Source organism: Citrus clementina, unplaced genomic scaffold (genome assembly GCF_000493195.1).
Source record: "Citrus clementina cultivar Clemenules unplaced genomic scaffold, Citrus_clementina_v1.0 scaffold_5, whole genome shotgun sequence".
Classification (NCBI taxonomy): Eukaryota; Viridiplantae; Streptophyta; class Magnoliopsida; order Sapindales; family Rutaceae; genus Citrus; species Citrus x clementina.
The window spans coordinates 36805761-36826007 of NW_006262201.1; the positions used below are offsets into that span (position 1 = coordinate 36805761).

Sequence of the window (20247 nt, forward strand, 5' to 3'; positions counted from 1 at the left end):
TGTCTTGGTCAAAACAATGCAAATGCGATAGAGGAGAATCAGTAAAGAATGACGAACCCAGCCCGGTTCTCCTCTTGACTCCTGACGCCGAGTCGTTATCGTCGGACCGAAACCACTTCACGAACACGAACCTAGCTGCTTCACGAACACGAACCATTGTAGAGCTTCTTTCTCACTTCTTTTTGGCTCAAACAGTTTTCAAAGCAAAGATTGCAGTAAAAGAGGAACGATCGAGGAAACAAAATTCGGGTTAGCCAGCAAACCCGATTGCTTCGAAAATACAAAATCCGGCGTGCTACGATTTTTAGATTCGATTCCGGGACCTTCGAATTATGACCAGACTTTGATTCTATTTGGACTTTCGTAGATTTCAATTTTAAAATATATATAATTTTGAAATTTTAACCGGTTATTTTTTTTAAATAAATGTTTAACCGGTTGTAAACCTGTTAATGAAATTTTTTTAAATACTTTTATTATATTATAGTTATTAGGTATCGTTGATCTAATCCAATGGCCCACGTTTATTACGGTATCAATGCCGTAAATTTATTTACGGCATTATAGAATTTTCCATCTATTTTATTTTAGTCGTTTACGGTGTAGGCATTTTGGAGCCATGTCTCCTTTTGTATACTAGGGCTCTTCTTAGTCGGAAAATTGTGTGAAACATTTGATACCATTTATTATGTATCTGCCAATAATAAATATTATATCTTACTCATATGATAACGCAAATGATAAATCTTTCACTTTGATATGCAATGAAGAGATATGAAATCATATATGATGAGCAATGTTAGGAACGAGAGCACAAGTTGCATTTTTCAGGTTTAAGATTGCACCGACGGTTTAGTACTTTAGTTAGGTAAACGCATACGGATGGGAATGCGTATAAAAATTTTGAGAGTAAACGACAAGTCGTTTGGAGGCAGTAAATGCAGCTTGAAATTTCAATGTTTACATGACATGTCGTCTAATTCGCTGAATTATGCATAAAATATTAAGATACCGATGAGACCGATACAATTTTTGAAAATTAAATTTATTTCCCGAAAATTTAAATCTTTTTTCTAACGCAATTATGTATTCCTCCCTTATTATGAAAAAAAAAAGGTTTAATTTATTATATTTGCTCATCCTTAATCAAAATTGAAAGTTGTACGTTAACCATACATGATAGCTTAGTCGATTGCACGGTGGTTCCTTACGATCATGAATCTCCTCCGATGATCTTGCTTCGTTGATTTTAATTTCCAGCCCCGCTTCTTCTCAATCTCGGTAATTTGTCCTTTCAAGAGAACTCAATTCCCTAATTTTGGTTCCAATCTGCAGCAATTAGAATTATAAATAAATTGATAAATTTGTTAACAAGAAACAAGAGGATGAACAAGAAAGCCAGTAACTGCGCCATTTGCGAGAATTCAAATCGCGCTTCGATTTGTGCAGCCTGTGTCAATTACAGGTATCTCTAACAATTAAGCTTATTGTACCTTTTATTTTTTAAAACTTAATTACGCTTGTTTTCTTATGAAAACGGTGTGTTTATTGCGTATGATAATGCCGTATTATCTGGCAACATGTAGATTAAGTGAGTGCAACACTTTGTTGAAGTCATTGAAGAGTCGTCGCGATGCATTGTATATGAGATTGAGTGAAGTTCTTGTGGCTAAGGTTTGATTCATGCTTTTACTACAGCTACTTTTGTTTTCTGTTCTTTTTTTCTTTTTTTGGGGTTAATGCTGTAAGTAATATTGTTTAGGGCAAGGCTGATGATCAGCTGAATTGGAGAGTGCTACAGAACGAGAAACTTACGAATTTGAGGGAGAAGCTCCGGCGTAGTAAAGAGCAACTTTCACAAGGTTGACTTCTCCTAAATTGTTATCTAATGCAATTTTAAGTCAGTGGTTGCTGCACATTTACTTTATTTTTCTGTTTTGTATCTTGCACAGGGAAGTTGAAGATTGAGAAGTCATCTTATGATTTGAAAGGCAGATATGCTATTCTTGATTCAGCTCGTTCTATGGTACAATAGATGCTTATGGTTTTTTTAAGTTTATTGATAGTATGGTTTCAAATTTACCTATGATTAGTTTGTTTTTCAATATGAATGAAGATCTTCTGATTTGTGTTTTACTTGTAGATGGAAAAGAATCGTGCGGAACAGCTAGAGAAATTCTATCCTAACATTATCTGCACTCAGAGCTTGGGGCATGTAAGACTTGTGCCCCCAAATTCTTTTTAGTGTTGATATCGTTATACTTGTTATCCACTAATTAAATGTCTGCTAGAGGATTTGACATAAGATACTTATTGTTTTTGCTGTTCTACCAGTATTTGATAGTTATTTACTATATCCTGATTGTAGTTTGCTCATTTTTTGTCTATAAAAAATAACTACCATGTTTGTTCCTTAATGCCTTTCTAAAACTGCAGATGGCTATTGTTTCTGAACTTCTCCATAAACAGTCTGTGGTTATAAAACAGATATGCAAATTGTTTCCCCAACGCCGGGTAAGGACTTCGATGCTTGTCTACTTCAATGCCAAGGCTTGTAAGGCATAAACTTAAGGAACTATTAGTTGAATTTGAATTTTGAGGCTTTATATTATTACTTCAGATGTGAGTTGTTGTGTAAAGATATTTGAAGCTCAAGAGTGTGCCTATAGATGTTTTCATATAAGAGAGTTGTGGTGCTTTGGTTCATGCACAGATCCAGAGTTAATATCTCTAAGAGATACTTGTTGTGCTTTCAGATATGACACATGGTTTCTTTTCTTCAGGTGAATATAGATGGAGAGAGAAGAGATGGATCTAGTGGTCAGTATGACCAGATTTGTGGTGCACGATTACCTAAAGGACTTGATCCACACTCAGTCCCATCAGAGGAGCTTGCTGCATCTTTGGGGTAATCTTGCTAAGCTTTCATTAAGACTTATGTACTTTGTCTTTCTATTCTCTTTCTTTAAGACTACGTACATAAATATATCCCTTCTGTTCTCATCCGAATAGATAAATAGAAAAGAAATATAGTGTGGACTATGTTATCAAATCCAAACAACAATTATCGGTCATTTTAAAAGATTCGGTTTTGCTGGTTACTAGCCTGGATATTTTTCTGCTTGGTACTAACTACTGATCCCAATGAGTGGAGAACAGATACATGGTGCAACTTCTAAATCTTGTTGTTCTGAATTTGGCTGTTCCCGTCCTTCATAACTCAGGTTTTGCGGTAAGCACTGGTATTCCTTCGAGAGCATGCTTTAGGTTCCCTTAGGTTTTACTTAGTTTTTTGGTTATTCATTCTTTCCATACAGTTGTTGGTGGGATTAAAAGTGTGATTTATGATGACTCAATAATTTGGCTGAAGAAAAATTCTGCTGTTTTAGAAAGCATTGATGCAAGCTATTGCTCACAGCCTTCATAGGAGCATCCTTTGAATTATATTGATAGCATCTTCAAAATTTTGTTCAAAATGTTGTGGTTATCAAAGTTTCCAACTATACTTTTTGCAAGGTTCCGTCAAAGAAAAACTTCACCTGGGATTTTTGGCAATCGTCTAATATCAGGCGGACAATACAGCTTTAAGATTATTTCTTTTCCTAAATAGGCTTATTACATATTTGTGTTATTTAAGCACTCCTCTTATATGCATGCTAACAAGCACTGATTTTTCCTGAGCTAGCGTTTTATGAATTTTGACCTTATGAATGTCTGGAGATCTTGTTGTATGTTAATACAATTTTGGATACCTTTTATTTTTTTATCTTCTGAAAAAGAAAAACCAATTCATCAGTGTTCCTAATTGTGCACTAGTTACTGGATACTTTTTTCCTATAGAAAAATTTTATCTTCCTGAACTGATGTAGTGCCTGGATTAAATAAACAAATAAGATATTGCCCTTTATTTAGGATTTGTTTTATGTTTTGATTATGTTCATATATATACTGTAATTATATCTCAGGGTTCCTGCTCGAGAATATGGCAACGGGATTCTTATTGGGATGCACGTCCTTCTTCTCGAAGGTATATTGACTGGGAATGTAATAGGCTAATTAAGGTATATAATATTTTAGAACTGATTTTAATTATCCTGTGCAGCAATGAATATCCCCTGTTTATTCCACGCCAAAATTATTGTTCCACCAGTGGAGAAAATTCTTGGACTGATAGAAGCTCAAGTAACTTTGGTGTTGCTTCAATGGAATCCGAGAGAAGGCCCCAACTTGATTCTTCTAGAAGTGCTAGCTTTAATTATACTTCTGCATCTACACATTCTGTTGAAACACACAAGGATTTGCAGAAAGGGATTTCTCTTCTCAAGAAAAGTGTGGCATGCTTAACAGCTTACTGTTATAACTCACTATGCCTAGATGTTCCTGCTGAAGCATCTACTTTTGAAGCATTTGCTAAGTTATTGGCAACACTATCTTTATCCAAGGAAGTTCGATCTGTTTTTTCCTTGAAAATGGCTTGTTCGAGGTACATATGCCAACCTTAATATTGTAATTTATGTTTCATGGCCCCTTCAATTTTGTTCTGCCTTGCTGATATTACGAATAAAAGCGAGCAAGTTTTAGAAATTATTGAACAAGAGTAAAAACAAATAATAATAAATAAATAAATAAAATCATTTTAGTAATTTTCAGCCTTTCTTAGAAGAGATTCATCCTATTGCTGATTTGCTAGTGAGACCTTTGACCACATTGTCATGAATGATGAATGATCATATTATGTTCTTGCTTTTTCTGAGATGAAATAGGATTTTTTTTTTTTGGTTTGCGATGCTGTTGGGCATCACACTATCTTCTGATTTTCAGGTCTTGCAAGCAAGTTCAAAAATTAAACAGATCAGTTTGGAATATGAATTCTGCTATTTCCTCTACCACTTTGCTGGAGAGTGCACATATGTTTCCTATTACGGTACAAATTTGGTCATCTAGATTGTTATAGAAGAATTGGTTTTGAAATTTTATCTTATGTTTATAAACTGCTTTGTTAGATAAAATTGATCTGTCCTTGGTCTCTGTCTCTGCTCTAGAAACAAAAGCTGATTACGGTCTGTACCTTTATATCACCTGTCTTCCCTAACATTTTGAGTAATATGAGTTTGAGTTTCAAATGCATTTTTCCATGATTGAATATGTTTAATAATTTTCATAATATTTGTTTTTTTCTCAGAAAAATTTAAGTGATAACAATCTCCCAAGTTCGGCAGCCAGTTTTCTCTATGCAACTGAGATGTCTGATATTGGAAAAAATGAAAGCCTTATTGATGGATGGGATCTCGTGGAGCATCCCACTTTTCCTCCTCCACCATCACAAACAGAGGATGTTGAACATTGGACTCGTGCAATGATTATTGATGCCACAAAGAAATGATGTGTAGCCAAACTAATTTCCTACTCGTAAGTACCTTCACGCTTTTCATTTTTTGGAAGGTTTCTTTAACACTAAATTATTCACACACATATGCTGATTAATTATGTCTCAAGCATACACATGCAGGGCAATTTATCATCAATATTAAGTTGCAACTTCCAACAGTCTGGGTCTGGTGAAACTTATATAAGTTTATCACTCGAATAACACAGTACTAAACCCATAGAAAAAGGTGGCCTGTAAGTTCATCTTCCCTTGCATGTCATCGTCGATGGGGCATATAAGAAAAATAACAGTTTATAAAGAGAACTTGACTAGATCTTAGTATCTCTTCCTTTAGAATCAGCCAGAAATGCTTTTGTGGTCTTAACATGCACGGTAGACTTAAAAAGCCGCAATTTCTATAGTTTGAGGAATACTGTTATTCCATTTTTAATGTTACTCCTTTTTGTTTTCTTAACACAGATGAAGCAAATGACTTTTTGCATTATAGCTAATGTCTTGATAAGTTTGGTAAATTCATATATGTATGTGTGTATATATATATGTATGTATGTATGTATTCACTAAATCCTCCGAACTTAAAGCTCATATTGATTTTTGTTTCAGTGATATTTTCCAGGAAGAATACACTTACTAAAGCAGAGGCCAGGGGAGAGGATCAAAATGTTTGGGCTTTTTTCCAATTGTCAATAGATAGATATGACCTGTGTGTGTGTATATGAATGTATATGATTACAACCAATTGTAGGACTTTTTTTTCTTTTTTAAATTCTAATTTCCTCTAGTAATCTTTGTGATGATAAATCTTTGTGATGATATTGAATTTGAATCGAGAAAGAAGGGGGGAAAAATCAGATGCTTCCCTTTAATTTAACTACCAAAATGTAAGGATTTTATCCATATTCAGTTCTTATTAGTGAAGCTGTTTTCTGTTCTCCCTATTGTTGCATGCAATTTGCTTGGTTAGATATAGTCTGGTTTTAGTAAGTCTTGAACACCAAGTATTGACCAAAATCTAGGATATTGTTTTTTGAGCTATTGTCACTGTATTGCGAAATTGGCTTTAAGTTAGGAGGTGCGTTCAGTTGAGATTTTTCCTTTATAGACACGCCGCACGCGCACGCGGATATTTATGTACATATATACATGCATACAGTCTTTTTCTAGTGCAAGTGTTTTTTTTCTTTTTTTTTTAATTCGAACACGTTGTTAAGTCATGGAATTTAATAGAGTTAATTTTAATGTGATTAAATCGTACGGTTTAACAATGTGTTCGAATTAAAAAAAAATAAACTTGTGTATCTATAATTATCTGTATTTAGAGTATGTTTAGATAAGAAAAGTGAACTAACTCGATGTCATTAGAATTTAGAAATTAGTTATGTATCTATAATTATTTATATTTAGAGTATGTTCAAATAAGAAAACTGAACTTGCTTAGTGTCATTACAACTTGAAAATTAGTTAAATACCCATTAACTTTGCTCGAAATGTAGAAAAAGACAGAAGTCCTTTTGTTACAAAACACCGTCTACTTTCGGATCTAAGAGAAAATGGACGTTAGGTTCTGTTCAGGAAAAACTTGTATGTGGCTTGTTATACCAACAGTGCAAATTGATCTAATCCCCATTCGGGTTGACCATCAGAATATATGTCGCTGGTTTCCCGCCCATATATAGAGTATTTCCCAAAAAAGTTTTATGAAAATTGCAGAAGCTGCTTTGCCAAAAACTGACCTTTCAAAATTCATTTAACTGCTTATGAAAATATGCAAGTCAAAAACACTTTCAACTCCTTATTAACACCCTAAAACACATTCTCAACACATCAATGGCTAAAAGAGCCAACGGAGACCGTGTTTAAAAAGAAGCTTTCAGAAAACCAGCAGGAATTTTTACTAATTTCTTATTATTTTTGTCAAAAATAAAAACCTTAATTTTCATTAAAAACTTTCATTCCAAAAACTCATTGCTTCTTAATGATAACAATGACCCTTTTGTTAATGCTTTAAATATAATTTATATTTTCGTTAACTTGGCTAGACTTCTAAACTCGAAAGCTAAATAAAAAAGTAAAATTACTTACTTGCTTCCTTGCTAGTTGCTGTCTAAAGAAATTGCAAAGTGAAAAAGAAAATTTTAAATTTATTCCCATTAAAATTTATCTACTCTTTTAGCCTAAATTTTGAGTGATGTGAAATTGTGGGAGCAAAATGAGTTGGAAAAGCCATCTTCCATCCATATGGAGTTTTTCGTTCCACGTTTCCTATATTTATATTTGTTGATACTAAGGATGGAGTTGGCGGTCGGCTTTCTTTCAATGACATAATTGATATGTTTGAGGTTGTGAATGCTCGCTTAGTAAAATCTTTAAGTCCGATAAGCTTGAAGGCATGAACGTAGACATAATTGACTGAACCACGTAAAAATTACGTGTTTGTTCTCTCTTTCACCTTGTCTCTTTATTTTTCATTTCACATTAATTTGTTTATCTCGAATTTGGTTGTTTTGTTTAAAATTGCATTTAAGTTTCTTGTATTGCGCTAAACGAGGCAGTTGCAAACATACCCTATATCAGCGGCCTCCACATTAGTTAACCAGAATGTCCAATCTTGATTTGAAACTGAAATCGACTTCAAAGACAAAACGAAGCTCAAAAGTGTCAAAAGCAAAATCTCTTGCTGATCTAACAAATGAAGGAGAAAAAAATACAAAATAAATGAATGGAGTGAACAACTGCCAGTGAATAGGTATAGACAGAGGCAAGGATTAAACTGAGCTGGCTCTTCTCAATTGGTATTTGGACATAGGAGTTGGGTATGAAGAGAAAAGGATATCCACTTCCTGCTAAAACAATAACAGAGAAAAAAAAATTTACTCCCAGATAAAACCTATGGAATTGGCTACATATTTTATATTTTAAATAGTAGCATTTGGATAAAGCATGCGTGTACCTTCTGCTTTTTGAGCCAGCTATTTCTTTTCCTCAACCACAACACTTGACTCTCCAGTTGATTTGTATAAGCCTTTGATCAACAAAACAAACAGAAACCTATATAAATTGCACGAGTAAAATGTGTAGAAGTGTATTGCATTTTATACCCAATATTTACTATTACTACCTGCTTCCTTGCCCTTGACCTAGCAGCAGACTCACGGTTCTTGATCATCCTCTTCTGCTTTCTCTCAATTGTCTTCTCCATAATCTCGTCCGAATACCTCCTCTTCCTCCCAACATTATTCACTTTAGATAATTCTGACGGTGCCGCCGATGTCGCTGGCATCGGCATTGATAAAGCCAATTGATTCTCTGAGTATCCAATATCCCCAACTGGGTTCTCGTAAACTGATTCAGAAACATTATAACTTGTATCCATCGCTCCCATTTGCTGCTGCTGAGATGCCATTTGAAACTGCAACCAATCTGCTTGCTGAGACACCACGACCATCGGATCAATCCCCATACTGATCAATGGCTGATGATGATTACCAGCAACACCATTGTGATTATTATTATTACTAATATTATTATTATTATTATTATTATTTCCCATGCTGTTATTAATAATACCAGCGCGCAGTAAAAAATCCTCAAGTGTCGTCTCTCCAGGTGTGAGTTGCTGCTGCACTACAGCAGATTGGTTACTATGATCAACTTCATGCTCATGATGAACAGTATCTTTCCATACTTGATCAATCGTTTTCTTACTCAACCTTCCATTCAGATTTATGTTCCCAAGAAAGTACGAAGGCGGGGGCGACGACGATGAAGATGAAGAAGAAGGGTTCTGCACAATCTGTACTCCATCTTGATTATCACCTGAAACGGTCTGCACGTTCTTGATCACTGCTAACTCATGATTCAAATTCATATGGTTACTCATTAGTGAGGGCTTCCCTATATTTCCCATCTGGCTCCGAACTTCATGATCATATATAAGATTATTATAAGGCGGCCCTTGCCCTCCATTTGGAGATACCATAATTTTATCATACAATATAGAGCATTAGTTAATAAGGAAATATGAACTTGACCAGCATCAGCATGAAATTAACAATAAAAGAGTTATGAGTCCACTAAATTCTATTTTTGTATTCAATTTTTTTTTTTTTTGCACTAATTAATAGTGTAAAGACTAGCGGAGAGTGAAGAAGAAGTTGAATGAACGAAATGTAAGCAAGCAGTTAGAAAGGATCTGGGAGGCCAGGGTTTGTTGCGAGCTGGATGCTATTTTTAGAGAGAGATAGAGAGTGACTAAGAATTAGAATTCTCATTCATCATCATACAATAACGGCCCATGCTAGTTTTGTTCCTATTTTTGTGGGATTTTTTGAGTGAAATTTACATTAACTAAGAAACGGCCAAATCAACTTCAGGAGTTACGCGAGCTTTTGTACGATGAGAGCATGCATTTGGGCGCAGCCTGTTTTAGTCAAAATTAGTTTTGATCTTGTAGTACAAGCGGTGATGCAATGTGAAATAAATGATAACGGTGGGCCGAGGCCCACTCAACAATGAGGACACCTTCTGACACCCCTCGAAAGCCCTTTTCCAGTACACCCCCCTTTTTTTTTTTTATTAAAACTCCCAAGTCAACAAACACAGATATGATCCAGTACAACCACTTCAATCGTAACTACCTGCATCTGCCATTACAAACACTACTTCCTACGATTCTTCCCGCCGAACCCTTGCACCATCACCAGGATTGTTCCCTCCCACTGCTGCTGGTGCCGCCTTCTCTTTAGCACCTTCGCGTCTCTCTCACGGCGTTGCTCGGGTGTCAAGCCGTCGTCTTGGGTTGTCTGGAGTTGTGGCCAACGCGAGCTCGAGCCCTCTCACGGTCACGCTCTCTTTGATTACCGCGTTGAAGATCGATCAAAACGGGTGTATGTCAAACGTTTCAAAGGGAGAGAAAATAGGTTTAAGTTTATTGAATTATTTTTTTTCCGTTTTCATTTTAATTGTAAATATTAGACAAATATACCTCAAATTTCCAAATCGCAAAACCAATCAGCACAAGCAACTTATTAAGTCAGGCATGACGAAATTATATAATATTGAAGCGTATATAAAATGTATTGTAAAAATTAACGATAGATTCTAACCTGGCCAGAAAGTCTAAAATACTCTATACTCTTGCCGTATACACGTCTATCAACCAATTGTAAAATAGTGAATACATACTGGGATAAGAATCCACCAGATAGCGTGTGTGTGTGTGTGTGTGTGTGTGTATGGAAAGAGCAAAAACCACAATATAATGTCAAGAATTGCAGCGCGGATTCGGCACATCAGAATATTCCTATACCTTGAAGTTGTTGTATGGATGGAATGGAATTGGAATCCCTTCCATAATTTGTGACACTGACACCCAATGAATTGCTAATCCAAAGCCACTTTATAAAAAAGCACTTTCCTACTTTTTAGGTCATGCCCACATGTGGGACAGAAGCAATTCCAGTGTGTGAGAGTGGGATATAATTCCTTACTCTTCTGAACCAACCAAATTTAGCATAGAATTAGATTACCGAGCTACCATTTGCACAAGAAGACACAAACCACAGTAATTATTAAAAAAAAAAAAAAAAAAAAAAAAGGTAGAAAAGGCACTAAGAATCAAGTGGACATAATAATTGAATACTTTATATGCTTTGTACATTGATGATTTGCACAATCATTGTTTATATCAATATTACATCTGTACATCCCCAGATTGTTATACTTGTGATGCATATTAATATTAATCTAGCACAACTACTGATGGGGGAACTATTGGCTTTTTAATGGTAAATGATATATTCAACTCGTACTGAAGAAAAAGGAAATGGCAATCCCAACTTGGTGGTGTATCTTACAAAAAAAAATGATATATTATATTACGGTCACGAATCTCAAGATACTTAAATAGTTTTGTGATGGAGTATCTTAAAAAAAAATTATCAGAATTTACTTGCTTAAATTTACTTTAAATAGTTCAATTATATATCGCGCAACTTGTATATCAAAACCCAAAATAGTTGGGAATTTGGGATTTAACTTCAAATACTAGAAGGAAAATCTCCTCAAGAATATTTAAAAACCCTTCCCAGAGGTGTAGGCTGTCACCCGACTAAGAGGTGATTTCCAAATTAAAAAAACATGTATATTTAACAGTTACAGTAGTGAATGCATGATTGATTATTTTCCAACAGAAACTTTGATCGATGTACTTTAATTTGGTAAAAGGGAAAAATGGAGAACATTAAGCTTTCATGCAGCACTAAAAGGCCCTCCCTTGGGGCATCTAATAGTTTGGCTGTTCATAATTCATACGACAAATGGATCAAATATCATATAAAGAAAGCACTTATACTGCGTTTACTTTTTGGATTGGAGTGGGAATCCTGTTGAGTGAGAATCCTTGGATTAGGAGTGTGGAGTGGGAGTGTGAGTAGGGTGTTTACTTAGACTAAATGAAAGTATGGATTGTCAATCAGAATCTCAATTATTTGTTTACTTTGTCTTGAATTGAGAGTAAATTATTTTAAATTACAATTTTATCCTTATGTACAGAATTATAATTTGTAATTAAAAAATTAATAAAAAATATATTTGGAAAATAAAATAAATATTTTATTATATTTATAAATTAATAATAATTACTAATATTCTTAATTATGTAAATCATAATTTTTTATTAATTTAAATTTAAATTATGTGAATAAAAATTATTAATAATAGCAACACAAATGAAATATTATTATTGATAATATAGTACAAAATTAATAATTTTTTTATAATAAAATATTTATTATTATTAATTAATATTTATTAAAATTAAGGTTTAATATTATTAATTTAAATATAATATTTATTTATTTTTATTTTATTAAATTTAATAAAATAAATATGATATAATTATTATTTTTAATAAATATGATATTATTTATTTTATTAAATATTATTTATTTATTTTAATTTTAATTATAAGGATAAAATAGGAAGAGGGGGGAGTGGATTCCCACTCCCACCTCCCCCCGTGGGAGTGGGAACCCCACTCCCCACTCCAAAATTAAGTGGGACCTACGGATTACTACTCCCACTCCCTCTTTTTTTAAGGTAAGTAAACACTGGAGTGGGAAGAATTCACACTCCACACTCCCACTCCAACAAGTAAACACTACCTTAATTATGCCCATTATTTAATTTAGTAAACTTTACGTGTACTTGGTGATTTTCCTTTTTCCTACCTTTTGCATTACATGATCAAGATATTGTTCAAAATATAAACTAACAAAAAGAAAGGAAGAGATCAAAAAAAGGAAAAGTGATTAGGCCTGTCAAAACAAAAAAAAAAACCTTTTGCTTTAAAGATACATAGATAATGATCCATTTGATCACATATTAAGTAATCGCTTACGTTTTGAGATTTAACATTAAGCAAAAGATAATCGATAAGATTCCATATGCATGAGCTAGTGAACTGGAGAAAGGAAATTAAAATAGATGCCATTGCCAGCCAGCCACTATTAATTACTCAGCAAGAAAAAGAATCCAGTGCCTACTTGAAGCCATAAAGCAAAAGGGAAGGTCCCTTTATGACCTAACTTGCTTAAGCATAATTTCTACACTCTATAATTCTAGATTTACTATGAGGGCATTGGCCAAAAAGTAATAATTAAAGAAAGTCTTAGAGAAGCTATTAGACTTAAAAGCATTAAAAATAATATGAGTAAAGAAAAATCATAAGAGGCCGCATCAAATGAAACGTGACTCAAAAGCGAATATGAGACTTTGATTTGGATAATGCCTCATGTTGGAGAGATTAAAAAATTTACACTTACAAGGACTTTATAATAGTATTAAAGGCTAGACTTAGCAGAAAGAAATAAATTATTAAGACAAAAGCATATGTACATTTATGTATTTTTGACCTTTGAAGATAACTTACCAATATAATCACACTGTTAGCACCGGTGATGAATTTGCACTTAAAAATTAGTTGCATACAGGGAACTTTTTTTTTTTTTTCTTTTGGGTGGAGAGAACTCATCAATATGAAGAGACTATATATGTGGAGTTATTTTATTTTTTTTCGTTATGTGCTCCATCATATGTTGGTAAATGGTAATTAATTATCTTAATTAAGACAACGATGTCAGCATCACTAGCAATGTTCTACTTCATGTACCGAAAAAGATTTTATTGCCCCCTGACCAAGCATCATGCATGGCCACTTAGCAAGATATTGATTTATTAATCGGATGGGTGCGTGTGCATGTGTGCGTGTATTCAATATTGGCAATGCGCAGTGATAACGACATTTTCTTTCTTTAACTTCCAGCTTATATCAGCAGTACGACAAACAGTAACTTGAAGTAATTACTCTGCACGTAAGTCTGAGAAACCTGTAGGGAGGGGTTGAAATTAAGCAATACTTGAAAAGCTGGGGAGACATAATATGAATAATGAAAGCTCGAGTTAGAAATGAGAACTACCCTTTTGGCTACAGGGCTTTGACTTAATTTTGATCCCCAATGGATTAATTGGCTCCCCATTTTTCTTGCTTTTTAGTAATGTGGAAACTTTACTCTACTTTTTTTTTTTTTTTAACTTTTTCCCCACAAGTTTGTTCTTAGTTCATAATTAAGCTAAAGGGCGACGGTCAATCGTTTTCCGACGAGCTTATTCTTTTTTACAGCTACAAGCAAAGGTGGTACTCTTTTCTGCCGTCCTTCTTTACGTGGGAAGAGCCAACAAGTATGTGGAAAGTAGTGGAAACTTTTCTAGTTGGGTGTTATCATTTTACTAACCTTTAATTTTAAAAAGAAAAGCACACACAACAGTAGCAAGTAGATAACACGCCTTGCCGATTTGCAAGGAATGGGAGCATGTCTCAAATCAAATTATTGACTCTAATTCATGCATGCATGTATCATAATATAAATGGTATATATTGGAAATTTTTGTTCGAATAGACCACTAAATTAATTTCATGTATAACATGAGTCTTACCAAGAAATTTATGCATTTGGGTGGCTTTCTAAAATATCAAAATGGAGACTAATTGTTTTCGTGATAAACACTGTATGAATCTCAATATAAGAATATGTTTAGTTAGAGAGAGTCGTATTCAAGTTATTAGTACCAATGGCATTATGTACATATTCGTTCAGGAAAATTCATATTAAGAGGGAACACTAATCATCATCAATATGACATTAATGGCAATATCTCTATAATGTAATATGATCAATTTATTTGAAGCACATTTTATCAATGATGATTTTCAGGCCATTGCTCATCGGCGTTGGATGTGCGGCTCAATGTTAGTCCTACATATTTTTAATTGTAAAAAAATATCACTAAATGTGTAAGGTAATATTAGACAAAAAGGAAGGTAATGATTCAATTTGATAATGATTAGACATTATTGAAAATTGTAATCAAATTTTAAAGTAATTGAGGACATATGTGTTTTATTTATATTATCGAGGATTCAATGGTACATTTATAACAACGTTTTTATATGAGCGTGTGAAAAAGAATTGCTACGACTTAGACGCTTGATTCGTTATTTTCAAACGAGGGAAACCATATCTCATGCCTTTCGCCAATCTCCACCATTACCGGACACACATCACACGTGTGCTCAACTTTCTGTCAGATTCTGACATCATGCTTACGTGTAACTAACATTCATTCACTCGACTCGACCCCACGTCCTATTCAGAAGCGCTTCTTTTTCTAGAAACAGAAAAATAAATATAAATATAAATATCACATATAATTTGAGCTTACTTCACTTCACCAACCATGCAAGTATGCAGCTCGTCCGCCCCACCAATCAGGATTGAGGAGAGCCAAGAGCTTCAACGTAAGACTTGCTAGATTCTCTAATTTCGCCGGGAAATGACGTCAGAAAAGAACTGTATGACATATGTTGGCTGACACAAGGTGAGGGGTGCAGGTTAAGGCGGGTGGGGTGCGTAGGTTAAAGTGAACATCTTTGAAAATGGGTCGTGGGTGCGCATAATATGTGCTACTTTTAAGTGGGAACACTAGGACGTTAACATTTGACTGTAGCATTTCCTTTTTTTTATTTCCCAAAAAAATATGCGGTCTTTTTCATTTAATGTTTTTTATTTAATTTTATTAGATTACGTTGATTCTGTTACTTTAGGTTCTTGTTTGCTTTCGAGGGATGAATGGATGGTGGCGATTCTCTCTGTCTTTGTAAAGGGTTCTTGTAATTTCATATTATAAAAAGGGTTTTAAGTGCTGAGTTTGGGTTTCTTGAATTTAAGAGGTTAACTTAAACCTGTGAGATTAGCAAAGTTATCAAGATTCAAGAGGGTAAGTGTCTTTTTGCTTCTTAATGATTTCTTATAAGCTCAAGATTGTCCAGCTGAATACGTTTTGATTGATTTATTATGTTTTCTGTCTTACTTTGGTTTATCAGTTACTTTCATTTAATGGTATCTCTTGTTTTGGTAAAGTGCTGAGTGCTTGAGGGATTTTTCTTATTTTCTGGGGTCTGTTTTAGTGAATATATGTGATAGTTGGTGCCATTATTGCATTGAAGCACGTGGCGAGAGGCAAGCATAGTCTGGTGAGTTGTTCATATATTGATTTGAAGAACTCGATTCTGTATGCAACATGAAAATCTGTGTGTTTTTCTCTTTCACTCACTTGCACATGAGCACATAGAGAGCCAAGCTTGATTCGTGATATCTAGTTTGATGAAATACGACTGGAAGCTGCAAATGAATTTGTTTATTTGTGATATCTATCTTGCTTCTTGGCTTGTACATTGATTGAGCAGGATCTACGGTTAAAGAGTTTTTTTTTTTTTTTTAAAAAAAAAAAAACACTTGTGATGTAGAAGACTGGCAAAAGTGAATGTCCATGTTTAAGATTGTTGATGCTACGGAAGTATTATAAAAAAGGAAAAAAGTTCTTCAGTCATTATGAGAAGCAAAAAGATTATTTGGTTCTTGGCGGAAAAGAGAAGTGTAATTGCTTTGTTGAGTAGCCTTCTTGATTCACTTGAAGTTTTGAGAGTGAGATTTTGTGTGCTTGACAAGTTGTCTTATGATTATGCATTAATTTGGGAACTATTTGCTATTTTTCAGAAATCACACATCAAGTATAGTGACTGAAAATCACGTTTAGGTGCTTATCCACATTGTAGATAGATTATCTTCTTTATATCTTGCATTGCAAGTGAATTTTGTCAGAGAATGAAACGTAGTATGTGCTGTTGCCATGAGATGAATATATCTTTGAGAAACTATTCACAAATCAGGAACAATTTGCTCATTCAGCTGTATAATTTAAATTATCTTTGAAGCAGTACCAAACATTAAAGATTATGAACTATATGACTTAAATTTTCTTTCTGCAAACAACAAAGTTCTGTTTTGGGTTGCTCTAAGCTGTCTCGCTTCTGCATTTGTTTGTACAGTGAAAGTATCATGCATTAACAAAGAGAAATACAAGTTTGGATTTTCTAATATATTTGTCTTGGAGAAATCACAAAACTCAAGATTTGTGCTAAAATTACCTTCTCATGTAGGTAATCTGATGGTTTTGTTTGCACATGTATGCTCTGCCGTGCAACTCCTCTACTTTCAGTCTTGATGAGCCACCTTTGCAGGGCATGGTTTTCATTTCTTTCCTTGTAACCAAAATCGACAAGACTAATCTTATTGGTCTGGCAAAGAAAGGTAGAAGTTATTATGTAATATCATTGCCTACCATTTCATTAGTTAATAGTTAATATATCTTCTACTCTTGCTACTAAGTTTCTGATTTCATTATGAATAATTTGTTTCTTGTCATGTCACCAATATTTTGAATTCCAATGAACATTTCAATTTTGAAAATCTTCAGTTATGCAACTTTACTTATGGATTCTTAGTATGTTGAATCAGAGATTTGCAATCATTAAGTTCGATTTTTTTTTTTTCCTTTCCTGTCTCTGTTCCTGGATATAGTATGAGTTCCCCTTCTAGTCAGCTTGCAACCTTGAGAAGGATGAGCATTTATGAGCCATTCCACCAAATTAGCATGTGGGGAGACACCTTTCATGGTGATGCTAGCCCAAATACTGGTTCATCCACAATTGTGCAGGTGGATACTAGGCTAGACAACCAGGTGATACTTGAAGTATTCTTCTTTGGTTACAGGTTGTCAGGGTTCTTTCATCTAATTTCCTGGCTCTGACTTCTGGTCTAACTCTGTAGACTGAATATCTCTCTCATAATTCAGTGGAGCCTTCCAGAAGCGACCAAGAAGCAAACAAACCTTCTGAGAAGGTGATAATATACTCTGTCTGTTGCATTCCCTTTTTTTTGGTGTGTGTGTGTGGGGGGGGGGGGGACTGATTACTTAAGTTTCCTTCTGCAACGAACTTGTTTATCGTTCTGCCCTCAATGAAAACACTGTAGTAATTTTCCATAACTCTATCCTTTTTATTTACTTCTTCACAAATGGTAGTGTCATTTATGTAATGCAATTACTTACAGACACAGAGGCGTTTGGCACAAAATCGCGAAGCAGCTCGGAAAAGTCGCTTGCGGAAAAAGGTAGAAAGAGATAGATTTATTTTCATTTCCTTACTGGTGGAAACTGTTCACTATTTGGAGTATAAAGTTAATTATACTTTGATTTTGCTTCACAGGCATACGTACAACAATTAGAATCAAGCCGTTTGAAATTGGCACAGTTGGAGCAGGAACTTGATAGGGCTAGGCGTCAGGTTAGGAGAAATTTTTCTTTCTTTTCTTTTATCCCACCACATCAAAAAGTGTGTTCTGTATAAATCAAAATTCCTAGTATTACTTCTAATTCATGAATCAGTGAATCTATAGCAGGGCATCTACACAGGCAGTACTTCAGATGGCAGTCACTTTGGGTTGTCTGGAAATATAAACCCAGGTTTGTGATCTTTTGCAGAGTTGTCACCATCAGTATGTTTTGATTCCATAACATAGTTGAGTTTAGCTTTTTCACTATTTTGACTATCTAAGCTTTTCCACTATTTTGACTATCTAAAGTCACAGAGATGTATCTGTTTACTGAGTCTACATCATATTTCTTTAAGGGTGCATTTTCACAAAATTATTGACCCCATTCAATTATGTTCAAGCTCCATGAACTCTTATATTATTCCAAGGATTATTCTCCAAGCCCTGATCATTTTCAACTTGCTGGTTGCAACAAGATATATTAGATTTATAGCCCTCTCGTTCAAACGCCGTATGCTTAAATCTTTTTTTTTTTTACCTCCTGAATATGCAATAGCTGATTTGGGCTTACTTTCAGGGATTACTGCATTTGAAATGGAGTACAGTCACTGGGTTGAAGAGCAGAATAGACAGATTTATGAACTTCGAAATGCCCTGCAAAAGCATATAACTGACATAGAGCTTCGTATACTTGTCGAAAATGGCTTGAACCACTATAATAATCTTTTCCGCATGAAAGCAGATGCTGCTAAGGCTGATGTCTTAAGTTTGATTTCGGGCATGTGGAGAACATCAACTGAGCGCTTTTTTCAATGGATTGGGGGATTCCGTCCTTCAGAACTTCTAAATGTAAAACATAGTTCAGTAAAACATTAGTGTGAAAATTGCTTATTTGTTATTAGTTACCAACCAATGAATTTGATAACTCACAAACACATGGCTGTAGCTCAAGCATCAATTGCATATCAGTTACATAATTCACCATGATTTAATGAAGCATAGTTCAATCTTTCAATTCACAAATTGTGAAAACTGCTAATTTTCTGTTATTATTTATTTATTTTTACAGATTCTCATGCCTCAACTTGAGCCCTTGACTGAGCAGCAACTTATAGATGTTTGTAATCTTCGGCAATCTTCTCAGCAGGCAGAAGATGCTCTTCAACAAGGAATAGATAAACTCCAGCAAAGTCTAGTGCAGATCATCACGGAAGATCAATCAAGTTCAGAAATCTACCAGTCTCAGATGGTTGCTGCAGCAGAGAAGTTGGAGGCACTAGAGAGCTTTGTGAACCAGGTACTCTTTCTATTTACTGTAAGTTAGCTTCAATCTTAGGTTAGGTCTTTTCATTTTTCTATCAATAATTTCTTCTTCTTAGCTTCTTTGAACCTCATTTCAATCATTGAGAAAGAAAAGAGTAGCAAGGAGGAGTACAAATCTTGTTCTCTTAACATTGCAATGGTTACTGTGCAAGACTGAAAAGACTTATGCTTTTCACTGCAATTTTTTAGCTGCCAATATTTTCTTTGGCTGCAGCCGGAAATGCAATACCGGCCTTATGTTTCCACTAGTCAATCTGCTCAATCTCTTTGGAAAAATTACTCTTAACCACATGCTGACACTATTGAGCATCAATGTTGATTTCTGTGCACTTAAGAAATTCTGTGCATTTTTCCAATTTCTCTCAAGCTCACTGAATTATTTTGCTCTTCCATGCACAAAACAGGCCGATCATCTTCGACAGCAAACGATGCAGCAAATGTATCGGGTCCTAACAACCCGCCAAGCAGCTCGAGCATTACTTGCCTTGGGGGAATATTTTCACCGTCTTCGTGCTCTTAGTTCACTTTGGGCTGCTCAACACCTTGAATCTGCCTAATCCACAAAGATATAGCCCTCAAAAACATCATATCTATGCTGTACCCACCAGAAGTAACAGCTGCAAAAGGAGTGGAAACTTTTATTTATTGTTGCATCACAACAATTTGATCTGTTTGTGATCTTTTTTGTATCAGATATTAAAATATAAGAAGCTGTAAATATAAATCTTCTCGCTGTATGTATCATGACAGTTAGATTTTCATAGTTTATCTCTTCTACATGTTATATAGTATGTCATTAAACAG

General features: G+C 34.5%; 3 protein-coding genes across 10 annotated transcripts; 2 read left to right on the plus strand and 1 right to left on the minus strand.

Annotated features, from left to right (window-relative positions):
• Window positions 1-1052: 1052 nt before the first annotated feature.
• Window positions 1053-6294, plus strand: LOC18040479. 5 transcript variants are annotated; one of them, XM_006434012.2, is made up of 14 exons: window positions 1053-1281; window positions 1376-1465; window positions 1587-1674; window positions 1763-1862; window positions 1953-2026; window positions 2144-2215; window positions 2437-2514; window positions 2784-2908; window positions 3160-3232; window positions 3966-4027; window positions 4103-4483; window positions 4822-4924; window positions 5183-5409; window positions 5993-6293. In XM_006434012.2, the coding sequence occupies exons 2-13, from the start codon at window positions 1386-1388 to the stop codon at window positions 5381-5383; spliced, it is 1437 nt and encodes a 478-aa protein (XP_006434075.1). In that variant the 5' UTR covers window positions 1053-1281; window positions 1376-1385; the 3' UTR covers window positions 5384-5409; window positions 5993-6293. The 5 variants fall into 5 exon arrangements, with proteins under 5 accessions (XP_006434075.1, XP_024040242.1, XP_006434073.1 ...); XM_024184474.1 differs by having other exon boundaries at window positions 1053-1465; window positions 6006-6294; XM_006434010.2 differs by having other exon boundaries at window positions 1053-1465.
• Window positions 6295-8154: 1860 nt separating this feature from the next.
• Window positions 8155-9368, minus strand: LOC18042631 (ABSCISIC ACID-INSENSITIVE 5-like protein 2). The gene is made up of 3 exons (XM_006434013.1): window positions 8508-9368; window positions 8340-8411; window positions 8155-8229 (listed from the first exon to the last, which is right to left on the minus strand). Exons 1-3 carry the CDS (start codon window positions 9366-9368, stop codon window positions 8155-8157), a joined length of 1008 nt encoding a protein of 335 aa, XP_006434076.1.
• Window positions 9369-15503: 6135 nt separating this feature from the next.
• Window positions 15504-20167, plus strand: LOC18042937 (transcription factor TGA7). Of its 4 annotated transcripts, XM_024185177.1 has the most exons (11): window positions 15504-15724; window positions 15915-15980; window positions 16947-17097; window positions 17368-17527; window positions 17617-17688; window positions 17899-17958; window positions 18054-18131; window positions 18244-18310; window positions 18698-18969; window positions 19190-19417; window positions 19848-20167. In XM_024185177.1, the coding sequence occupies exons 4-11, from the start codon at window positions 17369-17371 to the stop codon at window positions 19998-20000; spliced, it is 1089 nt and encodes a 362-aa protein (XP_024040945.1). In that variant the 5' UTR covers window positions 15504-15724; window positions 15915-15980; window positions 16947-17097; window position 17368; the 3' UTR covers window positions 20001-20167. The 4 variants fall into 4 exon arrangements, with proteins under 4 accessions (XP_024040945.1, XP_024040944.1, XP_006434079.1 ...); XM_024185176.1 differs by having other exon boundaries at window positions 15504-15980; XM_006434016.2 differs by having other exon boundaries at window positions 15504-15980; window positions 18247-18310.
• Window positions 20168-20247: the final 80 nt, after the last annotated feature.